This window comes from Sphaeramia orbicularis, chromosome 7 (genome assembly GCF_902148855.1).
Source record: "Sphaeramia orbicularis chromosome 7, fSphaOr1.1, whole genome shotgun sequence".
Classification (NCBI taxonomy): Eukaryota; Metazoa; Chordata; class Actinopteri; order Kurtiformes; family Apogonidae; genus Sphaeramia; species Sphaeramia orbicularis.
The window spans coordinates 31486151-31506006 of record NC_043963.1 but is presented as its reverse complement, the minus strand read 5'-3'; the positions used below and the strand labels follow the sequence as shown (position 1 = coordinate 31506006).

The following is a 19856-nucleotide window of genomic DNA, read 5'->3' as shown; positions in this document are numbered from 1 at the left end:
TTTCTCTTCCTTCTTTTGAAATAGGAATGGCTAAGTTTATAGCAGCGTTCTTGCTTTAAATAATGTATTCTATTGGGAAGTAATCACCAGATTACTGTAAATGTAAACGTACTTCTGACCCGGGAAAAAGAAAAGAGTAACATGACTATAAAAATGGTTTGTTGATTCCAGCTAATCAAGTCAGGTCACTCTTACTAGCAGGTTTTATTCTCCACAGACTTCCTGGTCTGGGTTAAATAACAACATAAGAAAGTGAATGTGTTAAACTATGATGTTTGAATGTCTCAAAATTTTGTCTCTTCTCAGTCATCATGGTGTGGACGTTAGCATGCTCATGTTAATATTTACTTTAATTCACCACAGTGTCTTTAAGTACATCCTCATGGAGTTCGTACTGTGGGCTCAGACTGCGGTTTGTGTTCAACTGGGTTTTCCCCCACCTCACATCCTGTTCACAAACGATATCATTGCAAGGGTTAATTGCTCAACTATAGCAGCGACTGGTCTGACAAGAAAAAAACCTACAGGGCTTCTCCATCAACACATCTTACATGTTCAATAGTGTTGGCAGTCATTGGCCCTGATCATTTGTGATCTAAATGAAGATGTAACAAATGTCATCTATACACTAACACGCTCTAATCTGTACAAGCATTCAGCACATTTGCATCTTCAGGCATATAATGACTTCTGACATAAATGTGTGAAATAGATTATGTAATCATTGTAGTGTCTGGAATCTAACTTTTGTATGTGGGATAAAGTACAATCTGTGTGCCTCTGCAGGATTTGCAGATGTGTACTGTTTGCTCATTTGAATTTTTAGATCTTTTGACTAGATTAGTTCATGGTTGGAGGAAACTGTTTAGTGATGAGTAGCCTCGTCTGTTATGAATAAAAAGGGGCTATGGGAAGGGAAGTACCTAAATTTCTCCAGGCTTGTTCACCCACTGACTTATTGAGTCTTTAAATGAAGACTCTGGTGACACATGGGGATTTTTTTTCTTTCTGAAAGCACGCTTTTACTTTCACACGTGCTTCATATCTCAAGTCAGATGCAAAGCATTAAAAAAGCTGGCGAGGAGTTGTATAGTGAAAGATTTACTGACATCACAAGAATGATTCTGCTAGGGCTTGAAATTTTCAGAATATGTTTCATAGTTCATAGCAGGAATTAAACTGCAGCAGAGGAGACAAGATAGAAGAAGCATTATCAGGAAGAAAGATGACAATTGAATGAATGGATTAAATTGACTGGGTGAGAGGAAGCAAGGAGGGGCCTAAGAGTGACTCGGATGTTCTCAGGAAATGGGTTGAACGCCAGCAACTGTGATAAGTGCTGACGTCACAAACAACGTGTGATGCGGTAAATGAAGAGTACTCGTCCTGTAAAAGGCATCCGCGCTGAAAATCTGTCTTTATCTCCAGCTCAGTTTTTTTTTTTCTTTTTTTTTTGGGAGGGGTCTTATTTTTTCTCTCTGCTATACATCCTGCATATCTGTCTACGTCACATGATGCGATAGTGAGATGGGACATCTGGGAATGTTTTCAGATTCCTGTACAATCGACAACAACTATGCAGTCATGATGCTTTTCCTGTCATTGTAGAACTGCACACACGGTTATTTTCAGGCAGTTGGGTGGGGTGTGAAAGGGCCTGTGTGTAGTCCTGAGTGTGCCGTGCAGCTGTGGGTTTTCAGGAAGCCTCATGATCCACTAGGACTGAGTCATGTGACTGTATACTACTGGACTAAAGCAATCCTCATGAGCTGCACACCCTTATTTTTCTTGAAGGTAACAATCAGAAAACAGGAAAAGTATTCACAGAACACAGATACAAACAGAACTGTACTTTCATTTGCTTGGATAGTCTTGCTGTGGCTGTTGTGCCCCAAACTCCCCTTGGCTAATGTTCATACGTCAACACTAATTTATCAATCCATCCTCTTTTCTTCTGCTCCTAACTCTTTCTTCTGTCATGTTGTAATAAACTGCAGACTACATCCAGGTCTTGACAACTGAGCTGGTCCCTGACTGGAATCACAAGCTTGTCCAAAGATTGTCTGACCTTCCTATCTAGCAAATGGAAATGTCAGAGGATGTATGGGAAAAGGCATTTTCTTTTGTGTATGAAATGTATATGGTTGTTTGGGCTTGAAATCTGTAGTAAAACATTACCTATATGTATTATTTCTCCACAAGAATTGTGTATGTGCTTCACTGAAAAAACAAGTATAGTTTGTTGGACATTTTAGATTCAATGTTGAAATTTGCTTTTTCTGTTTGGGACTTTAAGGCAGATATATAATAAAGATAACTGAAATTAGTTGACTTGAGTTAGTGTCACATTTTCTGTGAAGTATAAGCTTTTTTTCACTAGGGAATGCAGCAAACTTAATGGTCTTGCATATATGAGAGTCTCTCTAGGTGTGCTCAGAATGGCCTCTTGGGAAAGCATTAGATATTGCTGCTTAGTGCTTACATAACATTAAACTATCCATGACAACAGGACTGGAAGAGGAGGGCAAGCAGGAAAGGAAAATACAAATAATGACAAAGATAAGATAAAGAGAATGAGTGATGCTGAAAAGAGTTTAAAACAAAAAAAGAAAGTGAGAAGTTTAACTTTGTAAAGGAGTGGAGTCATTTTCCAAGAGAAAGGAAAAAAATCTGTGGTTTGTTTAGTGGGCTTTTATCTTAACCTTTAACGGGAAATGGAAGTTAATGCATCTTCTAATTGTTACCAAAAACATGTTGTGGAAATTCCATCTAATCAGCAACTCAAATATTTATATTTCCCACAGATCCAGAGGTTTCTTGGTGTAATACGACCCTGTATTTCCTTGCCTTGGCTTTGTTGGAATCTACCTACAATTGTATGGCTTAACAAAACAGCAGCTGCTTGTTTTGTTGAAATTCTCATGAAACAAACCACTCTTCAGAGGCTGACAGTAAGGGTTGCTCAGCTCAGCAGTCTCTAAGGAGTGGCTCAGTTCATTTGAGTTTCTGTTGAAATATCTATGTTGTCACTAACTGAGCCTGGACATCCGCAAGAAGGTGACTACAATATCAGTCTAAATGTGGTGTTTTGAATGCTGTATGTTTTAGATACTTATTGTTGCTCTAAAGATGGAATATGCAGGACAACCCTAGTTATAAAGTCAGTAAATACTGTTGCTTTGTTGAATTGAAAGAAAACTGAAGAGGTGGTCCTATTTGTGGTTGTATTGTCTAGCTGTGTGTTGACTCCTCCTATAAGGTTCATTATTGCTTAATGAAGTGAATTCTGTTGTAAAAGGAGCTGACCGAAAAGGTTTTACGTCACTTTTTTGGAAGTGAGGGGGCAAAAGTAACAAATTACCCACACTTTTTGGTATTATATTTTCTTAGCTTACAATAGAGTGGATGTCAAAGACGTGTCATGGAAGGAAGCACAAAGTTGTACCTGTACTTGCGTATGTATGTGGTTTTAGATACTGTTGCTTGCCTGGGTAGCAAACCAACTTTTTTCACACAGGAAATATGTCAGAAGAAGTGAATCTTGTTTGTGCACAGAAGCTACACACTCACACAAACTTAAACGGTGTGTTTTTTTGTTTTTTTTTTTCTACAGTCTTAAAATGAGAGTATAGTTGATGTCAACCACACAGATTACAAGTCAGACTGGAAAGGTTGTCTATTTTCACAAAAAGACCCAGGCACAAACCGCCCCTACATAACTTAAAATCAGAAAGTGTTAATAGCAAGAAGATGCGTATCGACTCCCTACATGGTAATGCATTGCATCGCTAAGTGTGTGTGTGGACTGAATGACAAGCTGCTGTTTGTGTGTATATTGATCCAGCATTGCCTCAGGGTTTCTCAGCATCACTCATAGAGGTTCAGAGGAGGTAATATGCTTGTCTCTTCAGATATGATCCAATAGTGGTTAAAAAAAGACCACACACATTTTATGCACTGCAAAAAAAAAATCAACTGTAACCCAATCAGTAATCCAAAATGTTTTACTTAGACCAACCAAGCGTTTTTGCACTATTACAGCCAAACTGCAGTAGTTGTACTGTGTAATTGTGGTGGATTCAGTTGTAATGCTTTAAATAGTCAGCTGTTTATTTTTCAATAAGGTGTTAAATAGGCTGGGGTTAGGATGCATAAATAGGCAGCTAAATCATGTGCGGCTAATTTAGAGTGTTACATTGCTGATTTTGCCATTAATTTAGCTTAAAAGCTGACACAACCCACATAAGGCATTCACTCATGATAATGCATCCATTCCGGACCTTACCTCCTGACTGTGTTTTTTTATGCATGTGTGGATCTGTGTGTGTCACTGATACGCAGTGGCAGTAAAAATGACCCTTTACAAGAGTGACAGCTTTAAACCCTGAAAGCTAATGTATGGTGCACGTGTGTCACTGTGTGTGCATGCAGAGAGCATTTGTGCTTGGGGAAAGAAACTGCGGTTCAGCTCTTATCAGGGAGCTAGCAGAACGGGACTGATCACCTCCCACTGCTGAGCTATCGATGTGGAGTTAATTGCCTTTCAGAGGCAAAGCGGGAGGGGTGGTGGTTTGTGTGCGCATTTCCTTTTTTTTGCTTGTTTGTTGGCTTTTTTTTTTCTTTTTCGATTAACCTCAGTTACAGTACAATATGGTGCAGGGTATGTGTCTGGAAATGTCCTCACAGGCCTGCAATCCATCATACAGATTATTTACTTAAGCAATAGGAACAAACTGACTTGACAGAAAGTGATACAAACCACATTACAGAGACAGCAGCACAAAGAGATGAAGAGGAAAGATAGAGGGAAGGACAGATAAATAGAAAGGAGGGAGATATGTTGAGAGAGAGAGAGAGAGAGAGAGAGAGGTGGGCTGGACTTGGCATGAGGACAGCGTGTTCTGAGGGAGCAATAGCGAACAAGGTCGCTCAAGGTCTGCTGTCATGCTTGATGGGTTACACTGGAGGTTTCTGCTGGGATGGGGAGCGGCAGGGGGGTCCTTCTGGTCTAGATGTGTGTTGTGGAGATACCTCTTACCTCTTGTTACGTTTTCTGCACAAGTATCCTCTCGCTTGTTTATCGTCAATGCCAAAAGGCCTTGTGCTGTGGCCTATTGCGTTAGCTTTCCTGTAAACTCCAGGTCTCTTGTGTGTAATTGCATTTGTCACAGTTGGTAGCCTTGAATACCTCAGCACTGACCATTACTGCAGCGTTCAGAGAGGACAAGGTGAGCAAGTGGAAAAAATGAGGTTGGAATTGAACACCTGCTGCTTTGTTGACATGATCAATCTCTGTGAATAAGAGCTTCATATTTTGCTTTTTTGGTCATACAAGGACATATTTAATTAAAGTAATTCAAGGACAACATTTTAAGTTTGAAGACCAAGTTTCCTGTTTGCTTTGTATGGGTTTTACTTAGGCAGCATTACCCTGTATGTACATGTAGAGCACAGATAGGAATTCACTATGTCTGGCAGGCAAATGTATGAGATGCCAACGTGTCAGAATATGTTGGTGCCTGCAGGACTGGTTCACACTCCAGAAGTCTCTCAGCGTTTTCCTATCATATGGTGCCCTAGAAAGGCATCAGTGAGCATTTATGTTTGGATGTTTGCATGCATGTGTTTGTGTGTCTGTCATGGATGTAAAGTTCAGATGTAAAGCCAAATCCATGATATAAACGTTCATGGTCTTGAGCCCTGGTTCTGTCCTCTGTGGTGCACTGTTGTGCTCCTACTACATACAGAAGTACTCTTTCATTCCTCAGTTAACACTGTAGCTTGAAAATCATGAAATTATTTTTCTGTATTTTTGTAAAACCAAGCTGTATAATATGTAAATATTTGTAAAATTTTATACTACAGTTATATTTGTCATTTGACCAAGATTACTCTATTTGTTCATTTATTTTTTAATTAATTAATTTTAGTTAATATTGAAAATTTATTTACTTTCATTCCTTTCGTTTTCTTGATGTTCTAACCTTGTGGAACAGTCACTGTGTGAATGGAACTCTGGATTTAGAAACTCATTACATGTCAGTTGTTCTATTTCTGCCCTACTTCTGTACATGATTTATTGTTTTGTATTCTTTTCTCATTATTATCCTTTGCAGATTTGCTCCAGATGCAATGTAATATTTGTGTGTTGCAGAAGTAAAATGAGAACATTGATTTCAGTTACTGTGTACCCACTAGTCTTTAGTCCTGCAAGCCAGGCAGTTTGTATAAAACAAGATGAATGTGATGGAAACTGTAATACAATTACTAATGACAAATCACATCCTGTGGATTTCTTGCTCAGCGATGTTATGCACATGCACTCTGGCCTGTGCACAGGCTCAGATGTGCACTCTCATGAAAGGATGTCGTTTACATTGGGAGTCTGTCCAGATAAATACTGATAGGATAAATTGCCAAAGATTGAGAAGATGGAGATTGGTAAATCTGGCAGCGTCATGCTGCTCCAAAAAAAGGAACAGGGGCAGTAGTTAATGACCCTTTTCCAGGCATTGTGGATAGTGTTTGTTTCTGTTGTTGGAGAAAGCTGTGTGAGTTACTCTACTTAGGGTACTACTTAGCATTGCTACGTACTTTTCATTTTCTGTCTCATGCACAGGATTATAGTGCAGGTGTGTGGAGTATCGGTTTGACTCACACTGACCACATCCCCCCTCCTCGTTCAGTCACAATGCAGATGTTTTGTGAGTTGGCCAGTTGTGGCTTTATTTAGGTCAGCCCACCAGGAACTAGTGCAAGGCTTCTCGAGAACTTCCCCAACATTAACTGTCATAGGAATTCACAGAAGGTTCATGTCACTTGTCCTGGATGAAGATGATTAATGTTCCACTGAATTTTGAGTGCTGTGGGTACAGGAACTCTGAAAGCGGATACTTCTGTTTTGTGTGAATGCTGTGTTTTGCATTGTAAAATGAGTTTATTTTATGCAGAAAATGTTCTATTAATAAATGCATCCAAAAGTTACACTTCTTGACTTGCAGCACAGTAGATAGTGACTGACAGCATATTAAAGCAGTTCATTTCAATTATAAAGCACAGAATTAATCATGCATTTTAAATTCAGTATCTCCATCTTCCTTTTTTTTTCAGTAAGTTCAGTTTTATCTCTTTTCCTTCCTGTGCAGACTTCCTCACTCTCTGCACCTCCCCCCTACATTATAGATTAACATTCCAATAGTTAACTTCTTTGGAATGAACGCTGCTCAATGTGTGGTAGGGAAGTCCCCCTCATTAAGTCACCAAGGCAGATAATCAGTTTGGGCCAGATCAGGTGGAAGTGTGTGCTCGGAGTTGCAGAACAGAATGAGCTTTCACTGGCTAGTCCACTTAGTTTATCTTTTTCCTTCTTTATGGTTTTTTCTGCTTTGTTTTTCATCAAAGAGAATAATCAGAAAAGGGTAAAGGTTGGTCATGTTTGAAGAATTGTAAACATTAGGATCGGGGTTTGTTTTGTGAGATTGGTGTACATTTATGCAGTATTGTAATTTATTATGCCTGAGGAATGTTTTGTTGACTTGCCTGGTTGAATATTGACCGCCACCTCTGCTTTTGTTTATTTTTACTGATGCTTCTTTCCAATCAAATAGGTACAAGTACTGGGTAAAATGACTAAACTTTCTGTCATTTTTTCCCCTCTGTTCACAGTGAATGAGTATGTGTTCATGGTCCAAGCCAGAGGTATCCAGATCAGGGAGAACGTGAGGAACATTGGGGTTCAGGTTCTTGAGCAGGTGGTGAGAGGGACTTATAGCATCAATGGTACAGGTAAACAGACCCACAATGACACATTATGGTACAGCACTAGATTTATCAGGAATATGTGGCACTTATAATGTCTTTTATCCAATTACACACAGATGAGTGAGAAATTAAATGAACTGAGCCTGTAACATAGTTGTCATGTACGTGTATAAAAATTACATGTATTACTGCAAGGAGGAGTAAAAAACATAAAAATACTATAGCGCAGATAGCTTGGTCTATACACTCAGTGACTCTCGTTATCTTGGTGTTGTCAAATTATGTATATGTGTGATTTTTCAGATTATTCATATGACTTCAACATGAGTGAAAGTGATGCTCCCCCCACCACGTACCTCCCTGAGGGCTTTACCTACCTCCCCTCACAGGTTTGCCCGGAAAAGCTGCCATCTATGAGTAAGTTCATTGTCTTACTTTGGTTTGCAGATTAACTTTAATGCTCAGTTTGATATTCACTGATGAGTCTCGTTAACTTCAGGTCTTGTGGCCTCTTTATAACTTTGCCTTAAGTGACTTTTCACTGTACAGTGCATATTTGTGATTCATGTTTTATTTTAGCTTCTGTCTATGTTGCAATGTATTAAAATGGATGAGGAATTTTTGTCGCAGATTACTCAGTTGTTACAAATTATTTCTGTTTTTTTTTTTTCCGCATTGTACAGAGGGCAGATTGGAGGTCAATATGAGTGAGGTATCTCTAGAGGAAGTGGAGAGATCCTTGCTGCAGAAAGAGCCTAATGTGGAGCTTGGAGGCTACTGGAAGCCCAAAGACTGCTTACCTCGCTGGAAGGTAAGAAATGCAACATGTTTAAAGGGGTCATATTTTGTAAACCCACTTTTATTAGTCTTTGGTACATTTATTTGTGCATTTGGACCCTAATAGTTCAAAAACTTTAAATTTGAACCCTCCAGGTGCTGCAAAGCTATCTTTATATTCATTTGGGCAAAAATTGAGTGGATTTCTACAACCTGTTTTAATTCCTGCTTAATTTGTTACGTCTGTAACTAGTTACATCACAACATTTGCACATATAAGGTTAAGACTTCTGACAAACATTTCTCAGAGTACACCATAATTGTTTGTCAGCAGCAGCGGTTGGAGTCCATACTGAAAATATGTCCAAACTTCGAGCCGATTACCTAAAATGTTCAGTTGTTGTTTGTATTAACGAATTCAAGTGGCTGAACAGGACAGAGCAGCACATCCAACAACCTGGAGGGGGTGGGGCATGAAGTGGCTCATGAGCATTTAAAGGGCCAACGCTCAAAATGACCTTTCTAGTGTCATTACTCAGAAATAGGGTTGAAGATGGACCTGTGGAGTTTAATTAATGAAGAATTCAGACCCAAGCAGAGCATTTACAGTTTATGTAGACCACAGGGAAATGTAAAATGCATAATTGCATTTAAAAAAAAAAAAAAAAAGAAGCTAAATGTCACTCCTTTAAAGGTGCACACTGTGTACTGTGAAAAGGGAAATAATAAATGTAGATGCTTTCATACAATGCAGGTCCTTGTACGATTGTCTGCCCACTGGATCTTTCTAAATATTCCAGTATAATAGTAGAAACCTTTGCTACATACTGAACTTAAAGCTGTGTTTGATGTTCGTCACCAATTTTTCACCAAATCTGTAAAACCTGAGTGATAACCTCAGTATCATGAATCCGTTAGTCTTTCCGTGATTACGCACCTGAATCACTCCCCTCACGGTGAAGAACTTTGAAGTTTATTCCACCACAAACAGTCCATTTGTTTACATACCAAACCGAAACCTAAACGAAACCGTCACTCAGGCATTTCCACGCGGCCACATTATGGCCGCAGCAGCGGAAATGGCTTCATTGCCTCTTGCTACTGCGTCTGCATGGAATTCTGAAATAAACCTGAGTGATGGTTTCCTTTAGGTTTCAGTTTGGTGTATAAACAAATGGATTGTTTGTGGGAGAGTACACTTCAAAGTTGTTCACCATAAGGGAAGTGATTCAGGTGCGTAATCACGGAAACAGATTTGTGATACTTAAAGATTTGATGAAAACTTTACAGATTTGATTAAAACTTGGTGATGAATGTCATACACAGTTTTAAGATAGTACTTATGTTTGCACTCAATACAGTGATATTTAGTTTGTGGTGCTGTAAAATGACAAAAAAAATTCCTTTCTAAATAAAATAACAGGTTAGACAAGATGTAATATTTGAGAAACAAATCTTACTATGCATGAATTGTAAAGCAGCACTTCCTGTTTAGTCTTTGTACATTGCTGCATGTCTTAAATACAGTGGTGCATAAAAGGTTTTGGACACCCAATGCATTTGCAGTGTATTACATTAATAATCATAATCAATGCCCCTTGAAACACATCCAGGACGTAATGATGAAGCTGTCAAGAATGTAGTTGTTTTTTTCTTGTTAAGAATAAACAAACAAAAAAAAAATTGCACATGTTTGTGTCTGTCTGATGCAGCCGCACCTTTTGAAACATAAAAGATTTTTCATGATAGTACTTGAGATTGTGTAATATTTTAAGGGTGTCCAAAAACTTTTTTTTTCACCTCTGTAGTCCAGTGGTGTCACCTCGCTTACCCTCTTATTCTGTGGTCTGCTGTGAAAGTTAGAATTATAAGGTTATTTTTACACTGGCATGCAAAATTAGTACCTATTTTCCTAAGTACAAAGTGCATAAAGCACGGAAATCCTTGATTGAACTCTCTGTGTGGACTTTGTAGTTCATTCGTTCCTGTACTATTGCTCTGTTTTGTCCAGTACAGAGATCTAGCCCACCATATGTCTGTCTCTCTTATATTCATTTGTCCTGGGGGTCTGCGTATGTTTTGACAACCAAATCTTCATGCTCTCTCTCTCATTAGCCAGCACTCTCTTTAATGTCATGACTATACCCTCTTTTAGCCACTCTCTGGTTCCATGTTTTAATCTTGTATGCAGCGTCTAGTCGAGTTATTTATTGTTGAAATGAAAATCCAATAAGCTGCCACTCTTTTGTTACTGTCCTCATTTTAACTAGTGTTGTTCTTTTCTGTGTTCACCTACACCTTTGTACTTTGTCCACTGCTGGGAGATGATGACTCTTTAAAACACACACCCTTTGTACAAATACTCTAGTTGATTTAAGCCATTTTTCCCACTCAAAGTATCGGGAACTTTAAAGTCCTAGAACTCTAATCACAGGACCTTATAAGAGGGTGATTGTTTGCATTTCCATGAGATGTAAAGACCCATAAAGATCAGGTAGATTAGTCCACCAATGCATAAAAAGTGAGTGTGCTGAGCTGCATTTTTTCTGTAGCATATGTCCAGTAAGGCTTGTGAGTCATCATCAGTCAGTCTGTCATGTGATTTCTTCTGTAACTTCAGGGTAACACACTGAAGTACTATACTAGCTATGGCTAAACCTTTTTTTTTTTAAATTAATCAAAAAGAAAGCCTCCACAGTTCCTAAATTATCAGAAAGTACTACCCATCAACCAGGGACTTTTGGGGGGGCAGAATAAAGTTCTTGAAACTAAATTTAGACCCTCTTCCACTGCAGTAGGAATGCAAATGAGTTCATAGTTCCTGGGAAAATTTCTTGTGATCTTTTATCCACATTCATACAGTAATCGTTTGCACATGCATCTTAATTCATGCTATTTGTCCTCTATTCCATTATGTCTCTAGGTGGCAATCCTGGTCCCATTCAGGAACCGACATGAACACTTACCCATCCTCCTGAGACACCTGGTGCCAGTGCTGCAAAAACAGAGACTCCAATTTGCCTTTTATGTCATAGAGCAGGTAAGCACACACCAGCACAAACAGATGTACATGTGTGAAGTCTAAACACCTGAGGAGAAACTCTGTCTCCAGTCAATGCGTTTGTTTTTTTCGCTGCAATCCACAGAAAAAAAGAATGGCATGAATGAATTGTTCTTTTACCCTCCTCTGTCTAGGGGGGCAACGAGCCATTTAACAGAGCCATGTTATTTAACGTGGGCTACAAGGAGGCTATGAAGGACCTGGACTGGGACTGTCTGATCTTTCATGATGTGGACCACCTCATGGAGAATGACAGAAACTACTACGGCTGCACCGATATGCCCCGGCACTTTGCAGTCAAACTTGACAAGTATTCCTACATGTAAGTCCTTATCCTGTGTCCACGGGGATATACAGCGTACGCGGGTATTCCTGACTTTATATTATATTAATATATCTAATTTTTTTTTTTTTCTCTCTCTCTCAAAGGCTTCCATATAATGAATTCTTCGGAGGTGTCAGTGGCCTCACAGTGAAGCAGCTCAAAAAGATTAATGGATTTCCTAATGCGTTCTGGGGTTGGGGAGGAGAGGACGATGACCTCTGGAACAGGTGAAGCGAACATACACACACAGACACACACAGACATTGACCTGTCTGATAGAGCGGCAGCATGTGACTGTCACTATCGTTGACGTTAGGCGTACTCAAGAGATGGGTTAGGCCAGTTGGCACATAGCAGGCTTTGTGTTAGCTCTTTTTTCCTCCATTTGCCTTTGCCACACTGCATTGTTGTCCCTCCCCCTCCTACACAGCTCACAGGCAGCTGCACACACTCAGGGCTCTCAATGTACACAACTAATTCCTCCTGATCATGCTTCATGCTCATTTCTCTCTGTAATGATCTCATTTGTCCTTTGTTACTGACACCACCTCTTTTTAAGTTTTTAATGGTGTATGTGAAGCTATAAACCGTGTGATATGATAGTACAGCCATCACTGTGATAAAAATTATGTTTGCCATGATAATTGTGATAGTCATAACTGCAATGGTTGCACTGCTTGACTGTGTACACTATGGATTAAAGGGGAATAATTATGTTTGTATAGGGTGCAGTATGCCAATTACACAGTAAGTAGACCACACGGAGAACAGGGAAGGTACAAGTCTATTCCACATCACCATCGTGGAGAAGTCCAATTCCTGGGAAGGTTAGTGGTGACGCCTCCACAGTCTATTCACACACACACAAACACATACTTTGGTTAAAAGTGGGAGCTGATAATTGGAATGAGGCTTAGGCTCATGTGATGTAAGCCAGTCACATGAAATGCCAAAGTAGTGACTTTGAGAGAGTTTTGAATCTTTTAAAGACTTTGCATGTGATATGCTTTTATGCTTCAGGGTTGAATTCCAATCATGCTTTCACTCTGCACAAATTCTTCTAAATAACTAAAACAGCTAAAACAGTAAATATTTCTCTCATTTTTGAATCTGAGAAGTCAGCGAGTAGTTAGGAATATATAACCTGAATTTTTAAAATGAATGTCTTCAAACTTGTCTCAATAAATAATCTATTTCTGCCATTTTTAATATATTAATATCTGTAATACTGCAGTGATTTACTATTAAATCACACCCATAAAAAATGAATAGTTTGCATTAGTTTTTTTGTATTGACTCCAGGCAACAGTTCTCACAGTGTCAGTAAACAGCTCTTGTCTGTGAGATGGTGAAAGCTGTTCTACTAAATATGATCTCAGTGTTTTTAAATGCTGACTTGCCTCATTTTCATTTGCAAAACATTATCAGTCAACTTCTTTTGTATTTATTGATTGATGTTATTCTTTTTTTGATTCTTGCAGGTATAGTCTATTGCGCCACTCAAAGGAGAGACAGAAAGTAGACGGTCTTAACAACCTCAACTACTCCCCTCTAGTGTCCAGGAGGCCGCTTTACACCAATATCACAGTCAACTTGAGCAGAAAGCTTGCACCCATAGCTGACTACTAACGTAGATACAGCTGGACTGCAAAATCCACTGGGAATCAAAGTCCTCTGGGACATCAGCCATATCTCACCAGTTGCAGCACTGTTTAGGATTTTGAGTTGTTTGATTCTTTGCTTTATTTCTTTTGTTTGTATGCAAAAAAAAAAACCAACCAAAAAACAAAAAAAAAAGAAAAAATGGAGACTCAAATAAGTATGTTGGATAAATCATACAAGAAAATAGGGATCAATGCTGCACTTGTTTGTGCCACAGTCCATCACTCCTCTCATTTGGGCTTATCTACTCTTCAGTCTCCACATGCCTTTTGCACCATTTTGGCCTTCAGCATCCAGTCATTCTTCCATTCCTTCATTTTCTTAATGATCAGCTCAGTCCTACGCTTTTGTGCTTGTTTCTTAAAATATGCTCTCATACACACAAACACACATACCTTCATGTGCATGCAACGCATGCACACACACACACACACACACACACACACACACACATAACACTTTGACTTACATGTGCTGACATGGTCCCTGAGGCTTTGATCTATCTTTGCTCTTGCACTTCTTTTTTTCATAAATGCAGTAAACCTGTGAAAACAATTGCATGCACACACACACACACACAACAACCTAAAAAGAGTGGACTCTTGCAGCTGGTTCTGCAGAAGGTATGCCAAATATAAGTGATAAAAGCAAGAGAAAATGATACAGAGTGAGTGTTTTATCCTTCTTATAGATGTGAAATAGTTTATCCTAAGTTTAGAGAATATTAATATCTTGATTATCTCTTACAACTATATTTTGTCTCGTGACCATACCATTTAATGACTGTGATGTCTATGTTTGCATAGCTGCATTGGCTGTTCTGGCTGCCTGCAAGTGACTGTATGTTGGAGAGCACTGCTCATCCTGTTAGCAATAAGCTGTAATATCAGACAGCAGAACTTAGCCCTGACTTCCTCACTATACAGATGCAATAGCATGGGTGCTAGCATACCCCTATTGGACTAGAGAGGAGTGAGTGTGTATGCAAACTTCACATCCAACACACCTTTGCCTAAGCAAACATGCCATCCTTTTCCAAACTAGTGTGTATGTATGTGTATATATAAGTGAGGGAGAGCTATGCAAATGGCCTGTTGGTATCCTGTTATCAATGCAAGGAGCCTTCACCCCTGAAAGTGTGACTGACTGACTTTAGGCCTCACTCTGTGTGTGGTGAGTAAATCCAGGCCAGGGAGAGATTAAAAAGAAGTTATTTTTAGGTCCCACATCCTTAATGTTTACTCACCTTCTTTTTTACAGAAGAGAATTGGAGGTAGAGAATACTTGATTGCTGTCACTGTCATTGGTGTTTACAGAAGCTTTTGCTTTGTTGTTTTTCCATTTGTCTCGTGTTTGTAAAATTGTTAGCCAGCCCTCCTCTACTGTGGCTGCTGTGAAAACTCTTTACCAACTTATCTATGGCTGCCTTTATTATTTTTTAACTGACACTTCTGTATCTAGACTTGGATAGAGAAATGCAGATCTGAATGCTTATCTAAGACATCAGGTGATCAACCACTGATTAGCTTTGTTAGCTTGTGGCCAGATTTTGGCCAGTGGGTATAATTCAGACTTTGTGGTGTTGGTCTCAGTAGAATTTTAGTTAGGTGGGCATGCAGCCCAACACTGTGCATCGACACAGACTAACAGCATTCTGGCAGTACACAACAATGTCCCTCTTTGATTTGTGTGTTTGACAGTGTTGATTTTGAGTAAAATATCCCAACACTGTAAACATAGATCCTTTGTAAAAACTTACACTCTCTCATCTCCGTCTGTCCTCTAGTCATGCAGCTACTTCATTTCACACAAATCGCCTTGTATGCATTTATTAAGATGTATCTTTTGGGGGGAAAATGGCTTGACTAATTGTTGTGTTCCCACAATGAAATAAGAAGAGGCTGGACCTCGTTTTATTTATTTGATCTTTTATGGATTATTTTCTGTAATTGTTCAATTTTATTTTTCTTGCGGTTGATGTGATGATTTAGTAGGTGACAAATGACAGACTGTGTTAGATGCACTGAAACCTATAGTTATGTGTATTTGTGTGGGGTTGTGAGGTTAAGGTCTGTGCAAATAGGGAGCTGTTCCATTTCATTCAGAAACACTTTTCCTCTCGAATCGCTGCTCTGATGAAATGGAGCAGGACCCGAAGCCTGATGTGTATTAATCTGCTGAACAGACACGGAGGAGGCCATTTTGTGTGACAACCACAGGAAGAGCAAGACACCTAATCAGAAAATGCTAGTAGTCACTGCCTTTCCCTGAGCATCTACTGTACACTAATTGATAATCAATGGTGCTGACCTTCCAGAGCTCCCTTTGAGGGAATCGCTCTTTACGTGCTTAAAGGACCTAATCCTAACATCACAAAAGCTACAATCGATGGCAAGAGCATTTGATTTTTATGACACTTTGCATTTGCAACCTGCATGCAAGCGGCGTGTACAGTGTATTCTGTGTTGGATCCATACATTTGTAAACCTGTTGCCTTTTCATCTTGCCAGGTGAAGCTAAGCTGTCTATGTGCTGTTCTGGTTCATTGTCACAAGCAAAAGCACGTGTTTACCTCCTAGCCAATCACTCAGGAGGTGCCCAGGGGAAGTCAGGGACAGTAGCAGCATTTATGTTAGTTTTCTTTTCCAAGTGTGTTTGAGTGAAATGGCTTGACCCTTCAGAGGTCGAACTGTCCTCCATCTAGTTTTGAGGTTTTTGTTTTTAATTGTGTTTTACAGCACTGATAAGAACATGGTTTATAGTGACCTGGTTGTTAACAACTTGCAGGTTCTTTTTCTAGTTCTTGACACTCATATGGTATACTGTATATTACGTATTTTTATTTTTCATTGCTTTAAATTAAAAGTTAGATGGACACATAGCATAAGCCAAATGGTTTTAGCATGAGTGTTCAGGTGATGATCCTAACAAGGACCTCAGACGAGGCCCTCTGGGTGATGTAGATGGTCTTAGAGTTGGTATTAGACTCTAAGCTCCATAATTTAGATCAGGCAGCTTCATCAGCTGACTCCTTCTTTTTCAAAACTGGGTTTTCTGTGGCTTCTAGAAACAGTAACAAGGGCAAACAAGGCAGCATGTTTTTATCTTAACAAAAATGTTAAGATAAATGTTTTCTGTTAATGATAAGAGCATGCTGGTACATTGTGTCCCTGTTGTTATAAATACTATAAATGGTCTCAATCCAGACCAAGGATCAGGCCTGCTGCTCACTAAATAGGCTTCATTTTACCATAGTCTCACCTGTTCTGATCCATTCTGTGCCAGTTTAAATGACGGGGCTATTTCTTTTGGCCTATGATAAAACTGGCAGCCTTAAAGCTTCTTAATTTATTGCAGTGTTTTTCACTCAAGTTTTTATTTTTTTTATAAGCAAAAATATTTAAATTTTAAAAAGTGCATATCAAGATGAAGATCATTGTAAATATTGTTGTGTGTAGTGTTTTAGAAATTCTATAAGGTCTTAAATCACAACAGATGCTAGCATAAAGAACGAGGCTTTGGAGGGGTTTGACCCTGGATTTATCTGGTGCCATTTAAGTGCTAGTGAGGCTTTTGCCACTACATCAACGTTTTTCCATCACCGCTTCCCGGCACAGCCGTTTTTTTTTTTTTGTTTGTTTGTTTTTTTTTTATTAAAAACATCCCTATTCCATAAATTTTCAATTCCTCGCCATCTCTGAGGTGTTCTGCATTCCAGAGGCCTCTTTGTGCTTAATACGCTGTGGCAATAGAAGAGATGTATCACGGCATACGCAGGCATCAGTTGTCAGATGGGCCTCGGTGTCCTTGTTTCTGCCCATTACATCCCTTAGATGGTGACAGCTCCAGACCAGCGCAATTCACTCCAAAATCTACACAGACATATCTTTTTTTTTTTTTTTTTTTTTTTTTTTTTTGTATGAAAGCTAATGATAACAAAAAAATAAATAAATAAAGAAGAGTACAGATTGCTAAATTTACAAATATATCTTCTCTGATTGTAAGGAGGGACATTCTCCTTGAATTGAAGCCATTTGAAGCCACTTGTCAAAACTTGATGTCAGCCTTATGTGTATCTGTTTGTGTATTGGCATATTATCTTTTGATTATTGAAATTTGTATGATGGAGATTTTCTTTTATACCATCATTGTTATTGTCAAAAGTACACCAATAAAATGAAACTTGTAAAGATTCAGTATGCCCCTGTGCCTGTGTGTTTGTTCTGCATCAGTGCTGTAGTCCATTTACTTCCAGTTTTCTGTCTAGAGGTCTCTGGCTCTGCTCAAGCATTTCCTTCCAGTGTGGTTCATGGCTCTGTTTCAGATGTTGTGAATAATACTGTGGTTATTCTACTATGTACGTCTGCACTGAGTGTAAATACACGCAAGCTTCCTGTTAAGGGACATTTAGTTTATGCTTCATTACTTTAACAAAATGCAGAGCACACACTGGACACAGTGCCAGTAAAGGGGTCCACTGGGAATATTTAACAGTAAGTTCTAGTGATAAATGCACAGGAGCGCACTGCTGTCACTTTGTTTTGCCTGTGTGGACTACAAACTAATGATAATAGTGGAGATTGTTATTGTACTGTAAGTGTGTCAAAGAAGTATTACTCTGAAACTTCATAGGCGATGACAGAATGTTTGAGGACGCTCTAAAAATATCCATGTAAGGGACCCTAACTTCATTTTGTTATGTTCTGAGTAGAGGAATGCATCAGTAATTGGTTCTGCAGTGTAAGGAGGGATATAGATAGCATCATGTCCCCTCTTACACACCCTTGCCCAAACAGAGGATAATTGTCTCTGCTTTTGGCTCGGACTCTGGGTTGTGACTCTTGTGATCCCAGTATCCTGCTTTTACTCCACTCTTTTAAATAGTCTGTTTGCATTCTTTGTCATTCTGACTGCTCAGCTGACTGTGTGTGTGTGTGTGTGTGTGTGTGTGTGTGTGTGTGTGTGTGTGTGTGTGCGCATATACACATCTGGCGCCTTCGACAAAGATGATGCCTGTTTGATGATTGTCCAGCCTGTCACCCAGAGGAGAAAGGAGGAAGCAGAATGAGATGCTTTGACGAGAGGTCACTTAAGATTCATTGAATCAGAGCAGCTCCAGCCCTGTGGCATTTAGCACATTAACTGCACATCTCTGCCAGTTAGCAGAAGTGACAGCTGATAATTTAATTATGCTCTCGGAAAAGGAAATGCTAAGTGGCAAGAAGGGGATATCTCCATGAGTTTGACTGTATTCCACACAATTTGAGCAGTGTCTATAGCCTATAATATCCCACAGGAGTGACATTCACAAAAGGTAACAGCAGGCTTTAAAATGATGTAGGTTTAAAAAAAAAAAGAAAAGTGTAAAAATACTGCAGTTTACTCCTTCACTGAAAATACCCCTGCTGTTCTTACATTCTGCAATGTAACAGTAGCTGCAGTGTGTGTGTGTGTGTGAGATGCTTGGCAGAGACACAGAGGCTGGCTGGAGTAGCCACATCTTAATGGAGTCTGGGAAACACAAGGCTTTGGTATGCTAAAACCACTGTCGCTTAGCTGTCAGACACGCACACAGGGGGTAGCTCTTAAGATCTTGAGAGCTGTCTTGGCATGTGTATACAACACACGCCAGTTTTCAGGCATACACATTCATACACATGCATAACTATTATTAATTCATCCACACGTAGCCCCTTGAGTGTCACAGACTGTGTCACTCACTAGCTTTGATGTCATCAGGGGCGCCTTTGCCTTTGTATGCTGCTTGTTTGTCTGTTTCAACCCAATTTTCCCAACAGAGGGTCTCAAACAGGCAATGGTTGAATCATTGAATTTGTGGCCTTCAGTGGTTCAGAATAGTGTCATTCTCTTCATCCACACATCCTCAGTGGTCCTATCTTAAGTGTGTGTCTATATCTGTGTGTGTGTTGCCTCTAAACACGCACTGAGGAACAACCATAGAGACATGCCCTTTAGCTTTCTACAATTTTTAGCTTTGTGTGTACGTTCTATATGATATATGTGCTGACATCACATATTCAAGGGTCCATGCGCTCATATCTGCTTAAATCAGACATTTGAATAATAGAAAATAGCAGTGCCTTACGGGAAGTGTGTGTACACCGAAATGCACAAGAGCAAGAGAAGCCACATGAGTAGATGTGGCAGGAATTTGTAACATCATTTGTTATTACATAAGTGTTTGTCATGGTTTTCAGGTATGAGAATTACCCAGCATTACACCACTGAAGAGCTCCACCTCCTCTCTCT

The 19856-nt window shown here is 39.3% G+C and overlaps 1 protein-coding gene across 1 annotated transcript in view; it reads left to right on the top strand.

Moving 5' to 3' along the window:
• b4galt5 (UDP-Gal:betaGlcNAc beta 1,4- galactosyltransferase, polypeptide 5) overlaps positions 1 to 17503 on the top strand; it is a 32079-nt gene extending 14576 nt beyond the window's left edge. Inside the window, exons 2-9 of the mRNA XM_030138987.1 lie at positions 7666 to 7785; positions 8065 to 8178; positions 8445 to 8572; positions 11462 to 11578; positions 11734 to 11921; positions 12029 to 12151; positions 12650 to 12751; positions 13406 to 17503. Of these exons, the coding sequence (XP_029994847.1) occupies positions 7666 to 7785; positions 8065 to 8178; positions 8445 to 8572; positions 11462 to 11578; positions 11734 to 11921; positions 12029 to 12151; positions 12650 to 12751; positions 13406 to 13553 (1040 nt within the window). The 3' untranslated portion in view covers positions 13554 to 17503. The remainder of the gene's footprint in view (positions 1 to 7665; positions 7786 to 8064; positions 8179 to 8444; positions 8573 to 11461; positions 11579 to 11733; positions 11922 to 12028; positions 12152 to 12649; positions 12752 to 13405) is intronic.
• Positions 17504 to 19856: the final 2353 nt, after the last annotated feature.